Source organism: Cherax quadricarinatus, chromosome 28 (assembly GCF_038502225.1).
Source record: "Cherax quadricarinatus isolate ZL_2023a chromosome 28, ASM3850222v1, whole genome shotgun sequence".
Taxonomy (NCBI): Eukaryota; Metazoa; Arthropoda; class Malacostraca; order Decapoda; family Parastacidae; genus Cherax; species Cherax quadricarinatus.
The window spans coordinates 30,229,738-30,250,286 of NC_091319.1; the positions used below are offsets into that span (position 1 = coordinate 30,229,738).

General features: G+C 38.8%; 1 protein-coding gene across 4 annotated transcripts in view; it reads right to left on the reverse strand.

The window, feature by feature from the left end:
• LOC128693299 (putative neural-cadherin 2) overlaps positions 1–20,549 on the reverse strand; it is a 251,714-nt gene that overhangs the window by 158,981 nt on the left and 72,184 nt on the right. For all 4 annotated transcript variants that reach the window (XM_070089515.1, XM_070089514.1, XM_070089513.1 and 1 more), the window contains exons 6-7: positions 20,008–20,184; positions 5,582–5,981 (exon numbers count right to left, since the gene is read on the reverse strand). In XM_070089515.1, coding sequence (XP_069945616.1) covers positions 5,582–5,981; positions 20,008–20,184 — 577 coding nt within the window. The remainder of the gene's footprint in view (positions 1–5,581; positions 5,982–20,007; positions 20,185–20,549) is intronic.

Here is a 20,549-nt window from a genome sequence, read left to right on the forward strand (position 1 = left end):
TTATAAAATGAGCATTATGTATATTTAACCTAGAATAACCCAATAAAGTCAAACACTGCGATTTATTAATAATAAGAGACATTTTCCGGTTATTTCAAAGCAATCAGTTTTATGTATAAAAAAGAGGCATATTAAAACTAACAAATCCTAAAATCAAGGCAACACTTTCTTTGAGGTAAAAACACCAGTACTAAAAGATTGAAGCCGACCAGAAGAGATATTCTCTGTCACTGTAGAAAATCCAACAAAATGTACACCATCACTGTCTAAAGTAAAGAAAATTTTCATCCGTTTCTAAGGAAGACTCAGCCATTAAAGATTGGTGCTCCCCACAGTTGTCTTATTTTAATCAGGGGAAATTGCTAAGTTAGGTGGGGTAATATAGCGCCTGTACAATGGGAGATATTCAGATTAGAACCCATACAAGGGAAGGATAAGTCCAGTCCTTGGATCACGAATCTCTCACCAGCATCAAATGCAATAAACATGCTACTACTCCATTTCGATATTAAATGTAGCGAAATAGCACCTACACACTGCATTAACAGTACCAACCTTCTTCTAAAGTGGATACACAGCTGTAGAAATTTTGAAGCCGACCAGAGGAGGTTTTCTCCATTTGTCACACGGAAACAAAATCTGAGAATGAATAACGTAACATCCTCGACGGGGCATCCATGTATGTAAAGTTCCATGAATCTTGTCCAGTATGGAAAATTTGAAGCGGGTCATATGAAGCATTTTCGAGTTATAAACGAAAATTTTAGGAAAAGAAAAGTAAAATGTTGCTGATAATGTTTTGAAAATAGAAGAATCTATCCACATTAAAATTAAAAAATGCCCTAACATGCGAATTATATTTTTTCAGTTTTCTTTTCTCGTTTATATTACACTTCCAATTTCTCTACAATTAACAATTAGCTTGACAAAGCTCCTGGAGAGTGAAACGTTGCCACAGTAAAATATCACATTAGTTGCACTTGTGTCCTTTTACTTTACATATTGTCGATAATTCTACCAACATATATTCAATGGAAATGGTAAACTAGGATATACACAAAACAAATCTAATTCAAATCTTTCAAAAGGGCCATAGAAACCAATATGCTAAACTACACAAGCACATAAAGTTGGAAGCTACTGAGACGCTGCACCATCAAGCACTCAGCATGGAATGATTAAGTCAATAAGATGCGACACTCAGAAATTATCGAATGAGAGGTTGTATTTAATTTTTTTCATTTCCTTCCCCACACAGGCGAAAATCAATCCAATTTTTTCTATAAGCAAGACTGACCAACTGTAAAGAAAGCAAGTTTAATATTTACAAATATCTCGTGAGCACATAGATGTTATTGGCATATAAAAGACCATTAAGTTGTTTTAATCTTTGATTACCTTGTAAAGTCAAAAAAATATTTCACTAGAACCAATTTGATTAATAAAATTGGCACATTATTACTTTCTCAAGCTAACATTAAGAGATTGAAGGTGTAATTTCCAGTTATTACTTAGAATACCCAAAAATTGTGCCTTCATGGGCTAAATCCATGAAACATTCCATCTATTTCATACGACGCGTCAACAATAGGAAAATGATGCCATTCATAATTGTAATATTTTACTCAGAGGAAAGTACTGATTCGTAGGAGTCATATGACGCCTGTGGAATGGGAAGCATTCATATTTGATCACAAAAAAATGCAATAACATTAAATAATGTTATACCATTTCGATATTAAAAGTGGTAAAATAGTATCAACACACTCCATTAACTACACGCTACTTCTGCTAAGCAGAATACAAGAGTGTTGAATTTCTGAAGCCGAGCATAGGATCTTGTATATCACGGGAAAAAAAAATTAATGATCAAAGTAGCATAATGCATAGGGTATCCACGGAGGCATATAGACCCATGAATCTTGCCCAAGATATATTACACATATAACGCTGTGTAGTTTTAAAAATAGGTTAGATAAATACACGAGTTGGTGTGGGTGGGTGTGAGTTGGACCTGAGTAGCTTGTGCTAGTAAATCTGATGCCATGCTCCTTCCTTAAGTGAATGTGACCTGACTAGGTTGGGTCATTGGCTTAAGCCGGTAGGAAACTTGGACCTGCCTCGCATGGGCCAGTGGGCCTGCTGCAGTGTTCCTTCTTTCTTATTTCCTCATGTTCTTATGTGATGTAATTTTTAAGCCGCTCGAACAAGGTGTTCTCTCGAGTAATAACAAAATTGTGAGGAAATCGCAAGAAAATCTTGCTAAGAATTTTTCAAGAAAGAAAAGTATCTTTTCATTATACTTAAAAACACCATAAAACCTCGGATTTTTTTTTTTTGCTGTATCCTTTTACAGTTTTCTACAAATCTAAAAGAAAAAATAATTCCAATTCGGTAATATTGATAACAAAAATGGTAAACTGGGACCTACACAGTCCAAAAGTAGTACAAAAATACGTCCAATTAAGATACAACAGTATTTTGGGTTTGAAGACGTTCATAATAGGCATTCTCAAATTATGATATTTGAAATAATTTACTAAAAATAATGGCAAACTGAAATTTACACTGCTCAAAGTGACAAACTGTTGTAATAAAGCCCACCAATGGTAAAAGTGTAAAGCTGATCAGAAAAAGCATTCTCCAGTGATTGATCGGATTTCTATGATTTCAAGTTTTTTAACTATTTTAGCAACATTTCAAATTTGTACCTAGTCAGACTAGATTCATTATGTATCATCCTTATTAATAATATTTTGAAGCTAAGTAGAAAAAGCATTCTCTAGATATTCAATAAAAAATTAATATTACACTTTATTCAATAAAATTAGCAACAATGGAATTTTATGGCAGGCACATGCACCGTGAGCCTTGTGTTCAGGAAACAATACCAGTAGTGAAATTTTAAAGCCAATCAGATGAATAATTCTCCAGTTATGGTACGCATTCCAATGATTAAAAGATTTTTACTAATTTACTACATCAACAAATTTCCTGCACATTACTGGCTAATGAATCCTAAGATTCATTAGCCAGTAATGTGGTCGAACGGGAATAAGATCGTCAAATTTGCACCTACACATGTGAAGTTCACTGTTCACATGTCGATGAATTTTTCGGCTCCTCATTTGAATGTTTGATGTAACGCCATTGACTAATTTGGAAGTTATCCGAGCCATTCCAGGTTGCTAGGAATAAATTCAGCAACTTTGGTTAATGGGGAGGTGAAAATGTCATTTATTCCATGACTTGTGGCCCCGTTACCGTACACAAAAAGTGTTGATAAATTGAAGGTGATTGGATGAGGTGTTCTCTGTTTATGAGCGAAATAAATTTTAAAAGCTGGAGGAAAAATAAAGAAAAATCAGGCAACCTCTTAAAGGTACCCTTTCGGATACCTAATAAAGACGACGAACTATGAAAGCTTGGGAACGATCAGTAAAGGTGAGTAATGGATCTGATTCCAATTCGTTTTCTAACCATATCAGTAAAATTTCGTTTGCACCTACTGAGACTATAATTTTTGGGTATTCTTCTTATACGATGCATTATCAATAATGTGTTCAAGCCAATCAGAAGAAACATTTTTTGGTTATGAAATTGGAAATATAAACACATATGCAGTTTAATGTGATCCTTTATTGACAACGTTTAGCCCACACAGTGGGCTTTTTCAAGTCACAAACAGAACTACCTGGGGTGGAAGGTACGTGAGTATTTAGTCAGGTTCAGAATGTTGAGGTCAGATGGAGAATGCTGCATCTGATTATCTGCCGAGTGGGGTTATAGAGTCTAAAATCTGAACCTGACTATAAATACGTACCTTCCACACCAGGTAGATCTGAACATCAAAATGGTATAAAATACCGACAGGTTGGTAGGTAAGACACAAAGGCAACAGTTAGGCAACTTTATTCCGAAACGTTTCGCCTACACAGTAGGCTTCTTCAGTCGAATACAGAAAGTAGGCAGGAACAGTAGAGATGTGAAGACGATGTAATCAGTCCATCACCCTTGAAGTCGTAGAATTTGAGGTTGTCAGTCCCTCAGCCTGGAGAGTTCAGTTCCATAGTCAGGAACTATCTGAAGATCAAGCGACAGTGCGGAGACTTAAATACTGTCGGAAGGAGAGGTGCATAGTAGTAGTAGTAGTAGTGAGAATGTACGACTTCAAGGGTGATGGACTGATTACATCGTCTTCACATCTCTACTGTTCCTGCTTACTTTCTGTATTCGACTGAAGAAGCCTACTGTGTAGGCGAAACGTTTCGGAATAAAGTTGCCTAACTGTTGCCTTTGTGTCTTACCTACCAACCAGGTAGATCTGTTTGTGACTTGAAAAAGCCCACTGTGTGGGCGAAACGTTATCAATAAAGGATCACATTAAACTGCATATGTGTTTATATTTCCATTGTGTCGGTATTGTATACCATTTATTTCCATGGTTATGAAATTATTGAATGTTAATTAATATGGCTATTAATTAAAAGTCAAAGTGCTATACTTTGATTGTAGATATGAAGCATAACCATGACTGTTACAAGAAATATGTACATTTCGGTCACAGTTCCATCTTTCCATTTGTGTAGACGAGATGATTCTGCAACATGTATTATACCTGTTCGTCTAGCTGACGATCAAGTTCATGAGCAGCTCTCTCTGATACAGAGAGAGAAAGAATAACAGATAGACAAAGACAGAGAGACAAACAGACAGAGACAATCATGTTTATGAGTGTGGAGCACTTCGAACAAATAGAAAACATATGCCAAAGTTCACTGAGGGCAGTGCTGATGGTGCAGTGCACCATCAACAATGTAGAGTGACATTCTGTCTGACACCGTGCTTCAAGGAGTCTCGTATACTTCAGCACGTCTAAAAACGTTGCTGAGACCTAGAATTTGTATATATTTCTAGAAAATAGCATGTGAGCAAGGCAGGTGAATATGTTCACCTGTCAGTGTGTTTGTGACTGATTTCTATTTCCGTACCTAATATTTGTCTCAGAACAAAGATTGGCCATAAAATCACAAGATCTACTGTAAATTGTAATTATCAGAAATAAAAACCACGTAATTAAAAAACGAGAAGAAAGTTGTTTCTGCAACATTTCTGCAAGTTACTGGACTCCATGTTTCAGTCAGGTGAGCATCCAGTCTACCTACCTGGAGGATATTCCAGGGATCAACGCCCCCGCGGCCCGGTCCACGAACAGGCCTCCCGGTGGATCAGGGCCTGACGTAGTCCAAAGTACGAACCACAGCCCGGCTGATCCGGCACCGACTTTAAGTATCTGTCCAGCTCCCTCTTGAAGGCAGCTGGGGGCCTATTGGTAATTCCCCAACTTAGCCGCTGGCGTGCGGCCAGCAGTAACAGCCTGGTTGATCAGACCCTGATCCACCATGAGGCCTGGTCTCAGACTGGGCCGCGGGGGCGTTGGCCCCCGAAACCCTCTCCAGGTAAACTCCAGGTAAACGGCTAGCGGAAATACGTAGATCAACGCTGTGACAGTTAAAGGGTTAATAAACATCAAAGGAAATGAGTGAAAGTAAATGGACATTTACTCCCTGTTAACACTCACGTCGGTTAAACCTGAGGTCGATGTAAGTGAAGACATGAGGTGGGTTGGAAGATGCCAGAGTAAGATTAAAGGGAGGGCCGTGTCCTAGTGCCCATACGTCGTCATCCGTGGCTTTCAAGACACCGAGGAGCTTATCAGGGGCACCCTCCACCACGTGGAAAACGGTGGGAGGTATGAGCCGCGGGGGGCAGTCGTTGACGTCAGTGACTGTAATGGTGAGGGTAGCAGTGGAGGACAGTGGTGGAGTGCCACCATCCACTGCAACGATTATGGCCTCACCCAGAGCTCCTCCAGGAGCCTCGCGGTCAAGGCTCTTCACCAATGTCACGTCTCCACTAGCATCAACGGTGAGAGAGTCCCAACCTCCTGTCAAACGGTATTCCACCTCCTGATGGCCAGTCTGGTATATAAAGGCAGAAATGAATAACATCCTAGGGATTGCAAAGGATCACTTCAATAATTCTACTAGTTCATGCAAAACAAATCCCACTCACGCCCAACAGTTCCAATCCAATGTATTCCTAAAACTTTTTTTAGATCTGAAGTTGTGTGAGCAGTAACCATTTTTTGTTTGGTTATATATTTTTTGCACCTTACTTTTAGCTCGTTCTCAAGCTTCTCTTCCCTTAATTAGTATTACTTCTGGCATATCCACCTCGTTCTACGGTCTTCAAGAAATGTGCAGTTTCTGCTCATAGTGTAAAATATAAATTCTGTATACTTATTCATATAAAAGCAACAATTTATCAGCTTTATTGTGAAGAATTATATACTGGTGTATTATCTTCAGATGTTTTGTTAAAATAAAAATAGCTTTAGTTTTACACATCCAATATATATATATATATATATATATATATTTTTATATATATATATATATATATATATATATATATATATATATATATATATATATATATATATAGTAGGTTGGTAGACAGCAACCACCCAGGGAGGTACTACCGTCCTGCCAGGTAAGTGTGAAACGAAAGCCTGTAATTGTTTTACATGATGGTAGGATTGCTGGTGTCTTTCGCCTGTCTCATAAATATGCAAGATTACAGGTACGTCGTGCTACTTCTACTTACACTTAGGTCACACTACACATACATGTACACGTTTATTTATACACACTCATCTGAGCTTTCTTTGATTTTATCTTAATAGTTCTTGGTCTTATTACTTTTCCTTTTATATCCATGGGGAAGTGGAATAAGAATCTTTCCTCCGTAAGCCATGCGTGTTGTAAAAGTCAACTAAATTGCCGGGAACAATGGGCTAGTAACATCTTTTCCTGTAATAATTGCTAAAAAGAATAAGAAGAAGAAAATTGCCAAAGTGGGAAGTCTGAATGTACGTGGATGTTGTGCAAAAGATAAGAAAGAGATGATTGTGGATGTTATGAATGAGAAGAAGCTGGATGTCCTGGCTTTAAGTGAAACAAAGCTGAAGGGGGTAGGAGAGTTTCAGTGGAGAGGAATAAATGGGATAAGGTCAGGGGTTTCAAATAGAGTTAGAGCTAAAGAAGGAGTAGCAATAATGTTGAAGGATAAGTTATGGCAGGAAAAGAGGGACTATAAATGTATTAATTCAAGGACTATGTGGAGTAAAATAAAGGTTGGATGCGAAAAGTGGGCTATAGTAAGCGTATATGCACCTGGAGAAAAGAGAAGTGTAGAGGAGAGAGAGAGATTTTGGGAAATGTTGAGTGAATGCGTGGGGAGTTTTGAACCAAGTGTGAGAGTAATGATGGTTGGGGATTTCAATGCTAAAGTGGGCAAAAATGTTGTGGAAGGAGTAGAAGGTAAATCTGGGGTGCCAGGGGTAAATGAAAATAGGGAGCCTTTAATTGAGCTATGTGTAGAAAGAGGTTTGGTAATAAGTAATACATATTTTATGAAGAAGAGGATAAATAAATATGCAAGGTATGATATAGCACATAATGAAAGTAGTTTGTTAGATTATGTATTGGTGGATAAAAAGTTGATGGGTAGGCTCCAGGATGTACACATTTATAGAGGGGCAACTGATACATCGGATCATTATTTAGTTGTAGCTACAGTTAGAGTTAGAGGTAGATAAGAAAAGAGGAAAATGACAATAAAAAGTAAGAGGGAGGTGAAAGTGTATAAACTAAGGGAGAAGGAAGTTCGGGTGAGATATAAGCAACTATTGGCAGAAAGGAGGACTGGTGCAAGTATGAGTAGTGGGGGGGGGGTGGAGAAGGAAAGAGGAGTGATTGGTGGAATGATGAAGTAAAGGGTGTGACAAAAGAGAAAAAGTTAGCTTATGAGAGGTTTTAACAAAGCAGAAGTGTTATAAGAAGAGTAGAGTATATGGAGAGTAAAAGAAAGGTGAAGAGAGTGGTGAGAGAGTGCAAAAGGAGCGCAGATGATAGAGTGGGAGAGGCACTGTCAAGAAATTTTAATGAAAATAAGAAAAAAAAATTGCAGTGAGTTAAACAAGTTAAGCAAACCTAGGGAACAAATGGATTTGTCAGTTAAAAACAGAGTAGGGGAGTTAGTAGATGGGGAGGAGGTTTTGGATAGATGGCGAGAATATTTTGAGGAACTTATAAATGTCGACGAGAAAGGGAGGCGGTAATTTCATGCACTGGCCAGGGAGGTATACCATCTTTTAGGAGTGAAGAAGAACAGGATGTGAGTGTGGGGGAGGTGCGTGAGGCATTACGTAGAATGAAAGGGAGTAAAGCAGCTGGAACTGACGGGATGATGACAGAACTGTTAAAAGCAGGGGGGGGGGGATATAGTGTTGGAATGGTTGGTATTATTGTTTAATAAATGTATGAAAGAGGGGAAGGTACCTAGGGATTGGCAGAGAGCATGTATAGTCCCTTTATATAAAGGGAAGGGGGACAAAAGAGATAGTAAAAATTATAGAGGAACAAGTTTACTGAGTATACCAGGAAAAGTGTACAGTAGGGTTATAACTGAAAGAATTAGAGGTAAGACAGAATGTAGGATTGCGGATGAGCAAGGAGGTTTCAGAGTGGTTAGGGGATGTGTAGATCAAGTGTTTACATTGAAGCATATATGTGAACAGTATTTAGATAAAGGTAGGGAAGTTTATATTGCATTTGTGGATTTAGAAAAGGCATATGATAGAGTGGATAGGGAAGCAATGTGGCAGATGTTGCAAGTATATGGAATAGGTGGTAAGTTACTAAATGCTGTAAAGAGTTTTTATGAGGATAGTGAGGCTCAGGTGTGTAGAAGAGAGGGAAACTACTTCCCGGTAAAAGTAGGTCTTAGACAGGGATATATAATGTCACCATGGTTTAATATATTTATAGATGGGGTTGTAAAAGAAGTAAATGCTAGGGTGTTCGGGAGAGGGGTGGGATTAAATTATGGGGAATCAAATACAAAATGGGAATTGACACAGTTGCTTTTTGCTGATGATACTGTGCTTATGGGAGATTCCAATGAAAAATTGCAAAGGTTAGTGGACGAGTTTGGGAGTGTGTGTAAAGGTAGAAAGTTGAAAGTGAACATAGAAAAGAGTAAGGTGATGAGGGTATCAAATGATTTAGATAAAGAAAAATTGGATATCAAATTGGGGAGGAGTATGGAAGAAGCGAATGTTTTCAGATACCTGGGAGTTGACGTGTCATTGGATGGATTTATGAAGGATGAGGTTAATCACAGAATTGATGAGGGGAAAAAGGTGAGTGGTGCATTGAGGTATGTGTGGAGACAAAAAACGGTATCTATGGAGGCAAAGAAGGGAATGTATGAAAGTATAGTAGTACCAACACTCTTATATGGGTGTGAATCTTGGGTTGTGAATGTAGCAGCGAGGAGGCGGTTGGAGGCAGTAGAGATGTCCTGTCTAAGGGCAATGTGTGGTGTAAATATTATGCAGAAAATTTGGAGTGTGGAAATTAGAAGGTGTGGAGCTAATAAAAGTATTAGTCAGAGGGTTGAAGACGGGCTATTGAGGTAGTTTGGTCATTTAGAGAGAATGGATCAAGGTAGAATGATATGGGGAGCATTTAAATCTGTAGGGGAAGAAAGTCGGGATAGGAGTCGTTCTCGAAAAGGTTGGAAGGGGTAAGGGAGGTTTTGTGGGCGAGGGGCTTATACTTCCAGCAAGTGCGCGTGAGCGTGTTCGATAGGAGTGAATGGAGGCGAATGGTATTTGGGACCTGACGATCTGTTGGAGTGTGAGCAGGGTAATATTTAGTGAAGGTATTCAGGGAAACCAGTTAATTTTATATAGCCGGACTTGAGTCTTGGAAATGGGAAGTACAATGTCTGCACTCTAAAGGAGGGGTTTGGGATATTGGCAGTTTGGAGGGATATGTGGAGTATCTTTATACGTATATGCTTCTAAACTGTTGTATTCTGAGCACCTCTGCAAAAACGGTGATTATGTGTGAGTGAGGTGAAAGAGTTGAATGGTGACGAAAGTATTTTCTTTTTGGGGATTTTCTTTTTGGGTCACCCTGCCTCGGTGAGATACCGCCGACTTGTTGAAAAAAAAAATTATATATATATATATGTATATATATATTTTTATATATGTGTATATATATATATATATATATATATATATATGTGTATATCTGTGTATATATATGTGTATATATATATATATATATATATATATATATATATATATATATATATATGTGTGTGTGTATATATATATATATATGTGTATATATGTGTATATATATATATATATATATATATATATATATATATATATATATATATATATCAAGGGTATTTTCTTTCCTCAAAATAATAATTATAATCATATATGTGTCTACATTAATTCGGATTTCCCGCGACTTCAGCCATATTATAGCATTATTTTGTCTTGATGATGGTGAGTGACTCTTGGTTCAAACAATTGCTATTATCATTCCCCAACCTGAGTCGCGTCTGAATGCCTCCCATTCGACGGGCTCTATGTCACCCCTACTTGTTTAGCGCTCTCCCTTGAAACTTTAACAACTGATTCGACTAATGAAATGAATAAAACGTTTTTCGGGTTTAGGCTGTGTAAGGGCACGTTTTGTTGGGTTCTGTACTGATATACTTTCCTTTAATGAAGCTTTGTCTTGTGGTTCTTAATGTGGCGATTTTATTAATCAAATTTATTTTTGTGAAATAACTGGAGAATGTCTCATCTGATTAGGAATCACTCAAAATATCTGACTTTATTGGGTTATCTTAGGTAAAATCCACTTAAAATACTTTCATATGCACGTAATAAATGTGTCATCCAATATTTTTTTTTTCTTGCAGTTTAAATAGGGAGTAAATAATGAAGTGCTCCAAACTTTATCCTTAAGAAAAAGTTTGAACAGATATTTACCTTGGTAGGTTCCATTTGAATGTACTGGTTTCTTTTAGTATATTTGTCACTCTAAGGTAACAAGCGAATTCTTCTTCAGGTTGACTTTAAAGCTGAAGACAAGGACTGTGTATGTCTTAATTTGGCATTTTATTAAAAAAGAGGATATTTGTGTCACCATAACATTTTATTTATACCTCTTCTGAGTCGCTTGAAACCTTTTTTGCTAATATGTAACTGCATAAGGAACTTATACTGCACTCTGCACTATTCCTTTCACGTGCATTGGCGTTTATGTTCGATTAATTAAGGGTTAGGTAGGGCATAGTTGAATTTCAATGGGTTGGGTTGGGCTAGGCATGGTTAGAACTTAACCTAACCTAACTTAATCTAACTTAAGACAGCGGAAAAAAATACAGTGAAAAACAATCTTCACAACATAATACTATCCCCATCTTAAAACTGGACACTTTATACTATAAACTAGTATCACAAAACTCCGCCTAGCAACTAATCTTGACATTGATCCAGTTTTCTTGCTCGAAATATTGTAGACTACCCATTTTGAGTGCCTGTGGAAAGACTCCCTAGGCTACGCTTCTCTTAACGTGGTTAGAATGACAGCTGAAGAACTGCAAATAATTGACCGAGTGTGGAGCTTTACGGCAAACTGTTGTGCTTTAAATTTTATGCAAGAGACTATATCATTAAATTTTCAAAGAAAGTATCAAACGGTATCCATTATTCTTTCCTATTTGAAAAAAAAGGGTCATCAAAATATTCTTACATACCCTTTCCTGAGGCTTGATTATACTGTAATATATAACCCCAAAAATGGGGTTAAATCCGAGTGGGGATCTGTAACAAGTGGCGTTCCACAGGGATCAGGCTTGGGCCCGTTGTTGTTTATAATATATAACAATGATCTTGATGAGGGAATTACTAGTGATATGAACAAATTCGCCGATGACACAAAGATAGGTAGGATAATTGATTCAAACGTAGATGTTATGGAACTTCAGGAGGATTTAAACAAACTCTATTCTTGGTCAGAAAAGTGGCAGATGCAGTTCAATGTAGATAAATGCAAGGTTCTGAAGCTCGGGAGTGCCCATAACCCTAGTACTTATAAGTTAAATTATGTAGAACTTAGCCATACAGATTGCGAAAAGGACTTGGGGGTTATGGTGAGCAGCAACCTTAAACCAAAACAGCAATGCCTAAGCGTACGTAATAAGGCAAATAGATTACTGGGATTTATATCAAGAAGTGTAAGCAACAGAAGTCCAGAGGTCATACTGCAGCTTTATACATCATTAGTAAGGCCTCACCTAGATTATGCAGCTCAATTCTGGTCTCCATATTACAGAATGGACATAAATTCGTTAGAAAACATTCAGCCTAGGATGACTAAATTAATACATAGCATTAGAAATCTTCCTTATGAAGAAAGATTGAAGACTCTTAAGTTACATTCACTTGTTAGACGAAGAATGAGGGGAGACCTGATCGAAGTCTATAAGTAGAAGGTAGGTATTAATAAAGGGGATATTAATAAGGTCTTGAGGATATCTCTCCAAGAGAGAACCCGCAGTAATGGATTTAAATTAGATAAGTTTAGATTTAGAAAGGACATAGGAAAGTATTGGTTTGGAAATAAGGTAGTTGATGAGTGGAACAGTCTACCTAGTTGGGTTATTGAGGCTAGGACTTTGTGTAGCTTCAAATTTAGGTTGGATTAGTACATGAGTGGGAGGGGTTGGATTTGAGTGGGACTTGCACATCAGAGCTTATTTCTTGGGTAGCATTGAAAATTGGGTTGGTCAAATGTTTTGTTAGTGGGATGAATTGTAAAGGACCTGCCTAGTATGGGCCAACAGGCCTTCTGCAGTGTTCCTCCTTTCTTATGTTCTTATGAATTTCACTTCAAGTCAAGACATGATGGACAGTCAGTACGGTAGCCACTTTCCTGGCGATATATTCATCAATCAATGGTAACACATTGGTAGAAATGCAAGACTTAACATGCACAATGATTTAACGGAAAATAAACAGCTCATTACAATATTTCTATGAAAGCAATCTTTTGAAATCCCAAAGTGACCTACTGCTTCCTGTGGTAAAAATATTTGCTCTAAACAAGTTATTCTTTCCTGCCCATGTGGTTTTTCTGGAGCGATGAATACATTCGCTAGAGAAATAGGCCTACTTTGGACAGTTTGTTTCTCTATGTTTTACATAAAATAATGTGAAAGCAATATGTTACCTAAAATGAAGTCTCAGGATATAGTATAGTACAAATTTGCTGATGGCAGTTTTTACAATTAGGCAAACAATTTCAGTCGAATAAATCGAAACATTGTCTTTGATATTTTTTTTTAAATATATGGAATAGATTGCCACTAGTTTTGGAAAGAATGATTTATATATAATTGAACGTAGGTGTAAAAAATAGTTTTCTTCAAACCTTCAATACTTTATAAATCAGTAAGGTTGCCAAGAGATACGTTGCTGTTTGAGGTACTTTTGATAAATTTTAATAACTTTTGTACATCCCTTTAACATTATGTGCATTTTTAAAACTATATGTTCAACTGAATACCAGGGAATATTTTAATTTCCTCAAAGAAACTTGGCAAGTCCCTGTTATGTTTAGAATCATCATATCCTTCAAGACTGGGGCAGAAAATAAAGTACTTCCTGTTATTTGATACGAGAGAGAGAGGGAGAGAGAGGGAGAGAGAGAGAGAGAGAGAGAGAGAGAGAGAGAGAGAGAGAGAGAGAGAGAGAGAGAGAGAGAGAGAGAGAGAGAGAGAGAGAGAGAGAGAGAGAGAACACCTTAAACATCCATCAACTCAAGCTGAACACAATCATGAGGAGCCAGTCAGCATACTGTCGGCCAACATTACTACTGTCGGGGAACTCTCACAGTTTCGTGAACACTCCAAGTCCTTACATGATCGCCGTTGTTGAGACATGTTTGGACGACAGGACTCCAGAAAAATTTTGGTAGAATAACTCGCTACACCTCATGGATGAGAAGAGACAGGCAAGGACAAGGAGGAGGCATTGATGTGTGCTTTTTTAAAAGTTTACATGTCCAGCTTATTGATGTTTCCATCCCTAATCACCTGGAAATGATGTTCCTCAGGTTATACATAAACACTAGTACCTCTGTACTAGCGTGTGCAATGTACAGACCTCAGTATTTACAAGCAGACCCCATCAACTTCCTGATGGAAAATGTGTACTTCATTCTGCTTCAACATAAATATCAACATCAGCGCCGGGTCACCATCTGGAGAAGACCCGGGCCGGAAGTACCAGCAAATCTCTAACTAACTAATCAACATCATATAATTGTTGGTGACCTCAACCAACACCTTATTACTTATGTAGAGGGATTTTGATGACCTTGCAGTGTTTAGCATGAGAAACTTTGTTGATTTCTCTACTCACATCTCTGGCTACTCCCTCGACCCAGTATTGATTAATCCATCTTGAGGCATAATCACTCGTCAACCCCCTCGTTGGATCAGCTGACCACAAGGCTGTCTTTACGACACTGAAGATTCCAACAGAACGAAGTGAAGACTGCACGTGCAACCTGGCTGTGAGAAAGCGGAAACTGGCCCGCTCTTTGCTCTGAGCTAGCCACCTTCAATTGGAATGCTCTTCTCCAAGGTAATGTTGACAACCAAGTGAATGTCTTCCTTGAACACATCCTTAATCTCCAACAAAAGCACGTCCCTCACCGGCAGTATGGAACGAAGCCTTCAGATCAGCCTTGTTTCGGCTTCCGTTGTCGAGAGACTGCATGGAGAAGGTATAAGAGGCCTCCCACTAATTATAACAGGAACCAGCACAGACAAACTTGTTGGTATCTCTAGATGGGCCATCTCTAGATGGGAGGCTGACACAAAAGAACAAAGCTAATATCAGCTACTACAGACCAGTGTTACTCCTGCCAATCACTGGGAAGATTCGTGAGACAATAATCTCACGGCAAATGATAATGTTTTTCGGCTACCAATTGCTTCTTTGTGACCGCCAGTTTGACTTCAGAAAGGGCCACTCTGCTGCTGATCTGCTGTTAAACTTCTGTACTATGTGGCACCAGTCACCGGATGAAACCAAGTCAGTTGTGTAGTAGCACTGGATGGTGTTTTTAGCCGAGTTTGGCACCAGGGACTCTTGGTAAAACTGCATGCACTAGGAGTCGCCGTCTCTGCACTATGCCTCCTCAGTGATTACCTTTATGGTAGATCTCTAAGCGGAGTTCTCAATGGGACAGAGTCAACAAAACATTCTATTGGTTTAAGTGTTCCACAGGGAAATGTGCTTGGGCCATTGTTATGGAAGGTCTATTTCAATGACCTTCAAATCATCCCAGAATCCCATGAATATGCAGAGGACTGTAGTACTTTGAAAATTACTTATCCAAGAGCGAAAATGTCAGCTGCTTTAAGATATATCAATCACCACCTTACAGCTATATCGCCATGAGAAAAACGATGACAGGCCACACTTGCGCCTGAGAAAACACAAATTATGATTGTAATGCTAGAGCAGTGGTAAAAATGAATGGGACAGTGCTCATACCCGGGATGAAGTTGATATCCATGGGGTGAAATTTTACTCAAAACTGACAATGAAGAACCATATTGTAAATCTTGAGAAGAAAGCAGCCGTTAAACACAGCATTCAGATGTATCTCGCATCGGCTCGACAGCAGAGGTTGCAAGATTCTGTACGAGGCACAAGTACGCTTACGTGGGGGGGGGGGGGACTTAACAGCCAAGTTTACTTTCCGATATAATAATACTACAACAGACGGATACTTAGCTTTGTTGGCAGCTCAGACTTCCTGCAGTCGCGGGTCAAGAAGTCTCCTTCGATAAAGCTAAGGTATCCCCACACCTGAGCTTTAGAATAGTCAGTACCTAATTAAAATTTGCCCCAAAGGAGTGCAAAATTCAAACATTTCACATTTGACGATAAATGTGATGAGTTACTCACTGCTGATGGGAATAAAGCCCGTGTGTAACGGGGTCTATTGGTAACCCCCAATCAAATACCACATCTACCTATTAGCTGCAGCTAACAAAAGACGATATGAGCATGACCGGACTTATCTGGGTATTGTAACGGACCCAAATAGGTTAATTGACCCCGGAAATGATGTCTTGGTGGCTGCTAATATCCATACGTCACCATAATGTCCTATCACTAGTAACGCATCACAGTCACTTTAATAACACCATTTTTATTCACGGTAGGGAGAGATTTTCTCCCAGTGTTTGCTTACGCCTGAGTGCACACCACGAAAACATATTAAAACACGCTTCATCATGATTTATACCGTGGATCACTAGCGTTGATACTATTTATTCTAGTTAAATTTCCTAGTGGAAACTGACAGTATTTCAGAGTCTAACGCACAATTTCACTTGTCTTTATGACTCACGAAATCGTAATGACACGATTGCAAACAAACCATACCACGGGCGGGATTTGAACCCGCGGTCAGAGTTTTGAGACTCTCTGACCGCGGGTTCAAATCCCGCCCGTGGTATGGTTTCACTTGTCTTTGTTTTTCATCGGAAGATTTCATGAGCTGCACCCCGCTCTGAGTATTTAAGTCAATCTGCTTGTGTCCTGCGTAGCATCCGTCAGCTCCTCATATCCATAAAGGAAACGCTGACTCAACTTTATAGACATTCACTACTAGCTTTTGCAATAGAATTTAACACAAGAGGGCTGCTTTCTTGTTGTTTAGTTATATACCCCTGACTTGTAGATCAAGTGGAGCGCCGGTTTCCATGTAATTTTCCACTCTCGTTGTGCAGTTGCTCAGAAATTCTAGCAAGGAAAGAGGCGTACCTGGTGACGCCTTTTACACATATGTCTATAATTAAGCTATTGTGAGAACAAGGAAATGGAAGTCCACTAGCCCTTTTCCGGGAGGGTTAAGTCCCTTAAAGGGCTGAGGGGTGAGGGGTGAGGGCTGAGGGCTGAGAGATACCCCCTGCTCTTTAAAACTGGAGATTATTTTCTCCACACTTACACCTTGAATATGCTCCATTTTCTTGGATTGCCTGCCCCCCGTCTCATCTGCGACTTAATAGAGAACATAATAGAGAACACAGCGAGACGACTCATCTCTTGCCTGGATCCGGCCTGGACAGATCTGTCTTTTCAGCAGAGCCTTCAACACAGGAGGGCTGTGGGTGGCCTTACTGTTATGTACAATGCCAATACTGTAAACTTACCACACTTCGTTTCACTCCACGGACAACGATACGTGGGTTTCTACACAACAAGACGGGCAACAAGTTGCAACTACATTCTGACTGTAACCTTCTCCAGGACATCACTTCATCTGAGATTATTCCTAGGAAGACTCGAATCTGGAACACGTTAGTACAACATTAAGACATCAATGAAATAAAGTCAGTTGACCAAATGAAATCGCTGGTCCACAGATGGCTCCAACTTCATCCTGTTACATATTAGTATGTCATAACAATACAGAGCTTTAAAATGAGACGGTGTAAGTAACAGATTTTAGCTTGTAAATAAAGTTAGGAACCCTAAACCTAAACTTGCAAAACCCTGTGGGTGAGAGAGAGAGAGAGAGAGAGAGAGAGAGAGAGAGAGAGAGAGAGAGAGAGAGAGAGAGAGAGAGAGAGAGAGAGAGAGAGATACCCGGAAAATGAAAGTCAACACTACGCTGGGGTCGAGTAATTTTTTTCTCCCTAACTCGGCCCTCTGTCATCTTCACTAATGAATAGGCTGACTCCTCCTCGCTGTTGCTCTCAGAACCACCCTCAGTAACCTCCAGTTAACGGCATCATCCATAATAAACAGGGCCCCTTGCCTCTTCCTGGTGCATGATGGCTCATTAATTACAGCTGCGGATTATACCTTCACGAACATCATAGCTGATTATAGCTTTCAGAATGTTATAGATTGTAGTTATCGGTGAATTATGGTTGAGTATAGCTCCTGGGCCATGAAACTGATTAATGCTATTTATTATGTTGACTGATTATAACTTCTAAATTAATAAGTGTTATTTTATATTTCTTGGCACATCAGGGCTCATTCTATTATAGTAACTGGAACATTACGGCTTATTATAAGCGCCTAGATCTTGGTACCTAATTATAGCAACTAGAATATTACATCGCATTATAATTCAAGGAACACGATGTTTGATGATAAATGATGGTGATAAATGGATTTTAAAACCGACAAGTTGAAGACTGAGACATGCAACATATGGGAATCTTTATTAAGGAAACGTTTCACCACACAGTGGCCCCTCATCCTGCTTCGACTCGCCTGATTACAATATAAAAGTCACTTCTCCGGCCATATGCTGCACTTTCTACAAGAGTGATTGATGGACTGAACACATCGATTCCAGGCTGAGGGACTGATTACCTCAATCTCCTCCTCTCCTATCCATTTCTACTTTGTACTGGACTGATAAAGCCACTGTGTGGCGAAACGTTTCTTTAATAAAGATTCCCATATGTTGCATAAGTGTCTCATGATAAATGCTTCTGTATTGTTATCACGGGAAATCGCTCAAAAATAATGCAGAGCCTACTTAATGTGAGACGTGAGGAGGTAATTAGGTTAGCTTCACTGATGGAGAGGGTACCAATAATTCTTTCGACCAGGAATTTGTAACCATCTTCAAGGTATATTTTTTTTTACCCCGGTCCCTACTTCTCCCATGTAAAGCTTACGTACCATAGTAACTGATTTCACCTTATTGAACATCACGACTGCCCCTGGAAAATCAAGGATGTTTATAGCTCCTAAGATACTGATTGAATTTTTCGACCATTTTATGGCTAATTGTAGATCCTGGAACTTATTATTTAAATATTTCTGCTCAAATATGAAGTTGATTATACATTCCCTTTAAATACTGTTAACATTGCCGACGATATTTTAGGTAAAAATATACAATAACAACTAAGTAATTTGGATGTTACTTCGCTTTACACTAAGAAACCCACCACACAAGCCACTGACTTGTACGAAGTAAACCAGACCAGAAGTCCGGGACGGATTCCCGGCACAGGTGGTACGCTGGGCATTTTTTCTTACTTCTGCTGGGTATTAGGTGATTATTGTGAGTCGCATCCTGCATAACCAGGGTCTTTTTAAATAGCATGCCAGTGATTTCAGTTTGGTCTATCAGTTAGGTCTATATCAGTTGTATCGTGTACTTGAAGAAAAAAATAAAGATTATTATAATTATTATTATATTATATTATTATTAATTATAATTATTATTATTATTATTATTATTATTATTATTATTATTATTATAACGACTGAGATGTTTTTCATAAAATTCTCCCTCAAAACGTAATAAATATTGTTTTCTAGTAAGAAGATCCCAGTCACAGGATATAAACCCAGAGGGGCGAATTTCTCACAGAGTATATATTCTGAGAATTTAACTTGATCCCTATTTTAAGGATTAAAATATTCTTGATAGGTGGTGAAAAGGTTACTGCGCAGACTTGATGACCCTCGTTTAGTCGATAGGTTTCAGTTCCCATTAACCATTAGTAAAATCACAATTTATTAGATAAAAACTATGCAAATATATGTTTCTATCATTTCACCAATAATAATTGATTGCTAGAGTCATTGGAGTATTATGAGGAGTAGCAACTTTGTCAATATTTCACTCATGAATATCCAATTTTCCAGCAGTGATCATGTTGTTCTTAGTAAACAGTCAGAATTAAAATTGATTTTTAAGACGATCGGTTGTTAGGGAAGGTTCAACACAGGCAGGATATACAAGTGTAAATCTCTCTGTGTATATACACTGAGAGATACAAGTGTTAGAGGACTCTAGCCCAATACCTGCAAATGGGTTAACGCAAAACTCCCTCGCATTCTCCTCCCTTGTGATTATGTATGGTTTGTAGCTCTCTCTCTCTCTTTCCCCTTGTTTATATTTCGTAAGAACGTTTTGGTACATAGAAGAAAGTATACATTTTCCGCCTTTACTTTCATTGGGAATAAGTAAACAGAGTACATGGGTAGTCGAAATTACTCACCATATCAGGATCGTGGGCGCGAAGGGCAGCCAGGAGAGTCCCGGGAGCAGTGTCCTCCCTGACAGTGATGTGGGCGTGAGGGCGGTGGAACACGGGCGGGTTGTCATTGACGTCCCTGAGATGAACAGTGACCCATGCAGCGTCTAGGTGGCGTGGGTCGTGCCAGCCTCCGCGGCCCTGGTGGGATCAGCTGATTATGGGTGACTCATTGCTAGAAGACCGGGTCGTTAGTCTATATATGAACTGTTGTTATTGAACTGATAAGGGGAAATCACCTGACACAGATGTCTGTCATATAATGACACTGTTCAGTATTACCGGTTCTATAGCAGAGCAAGACAAAGCAACTCCTGCCTTATTGGTCGAGCTGATTGGATACACACATACACAGTCCGTCTCTCGCTGTCTCTGTCTCTCTTCATCCATAAATCTGTATATTTCTATCTAGCTATCTATGTACCTATCTCTCTCTCTGAATGTATGGTTGCGGACATTTTAAGTTAATCAATTTTGGTAAAAATGTTTGTTTGTTTGGATAAATA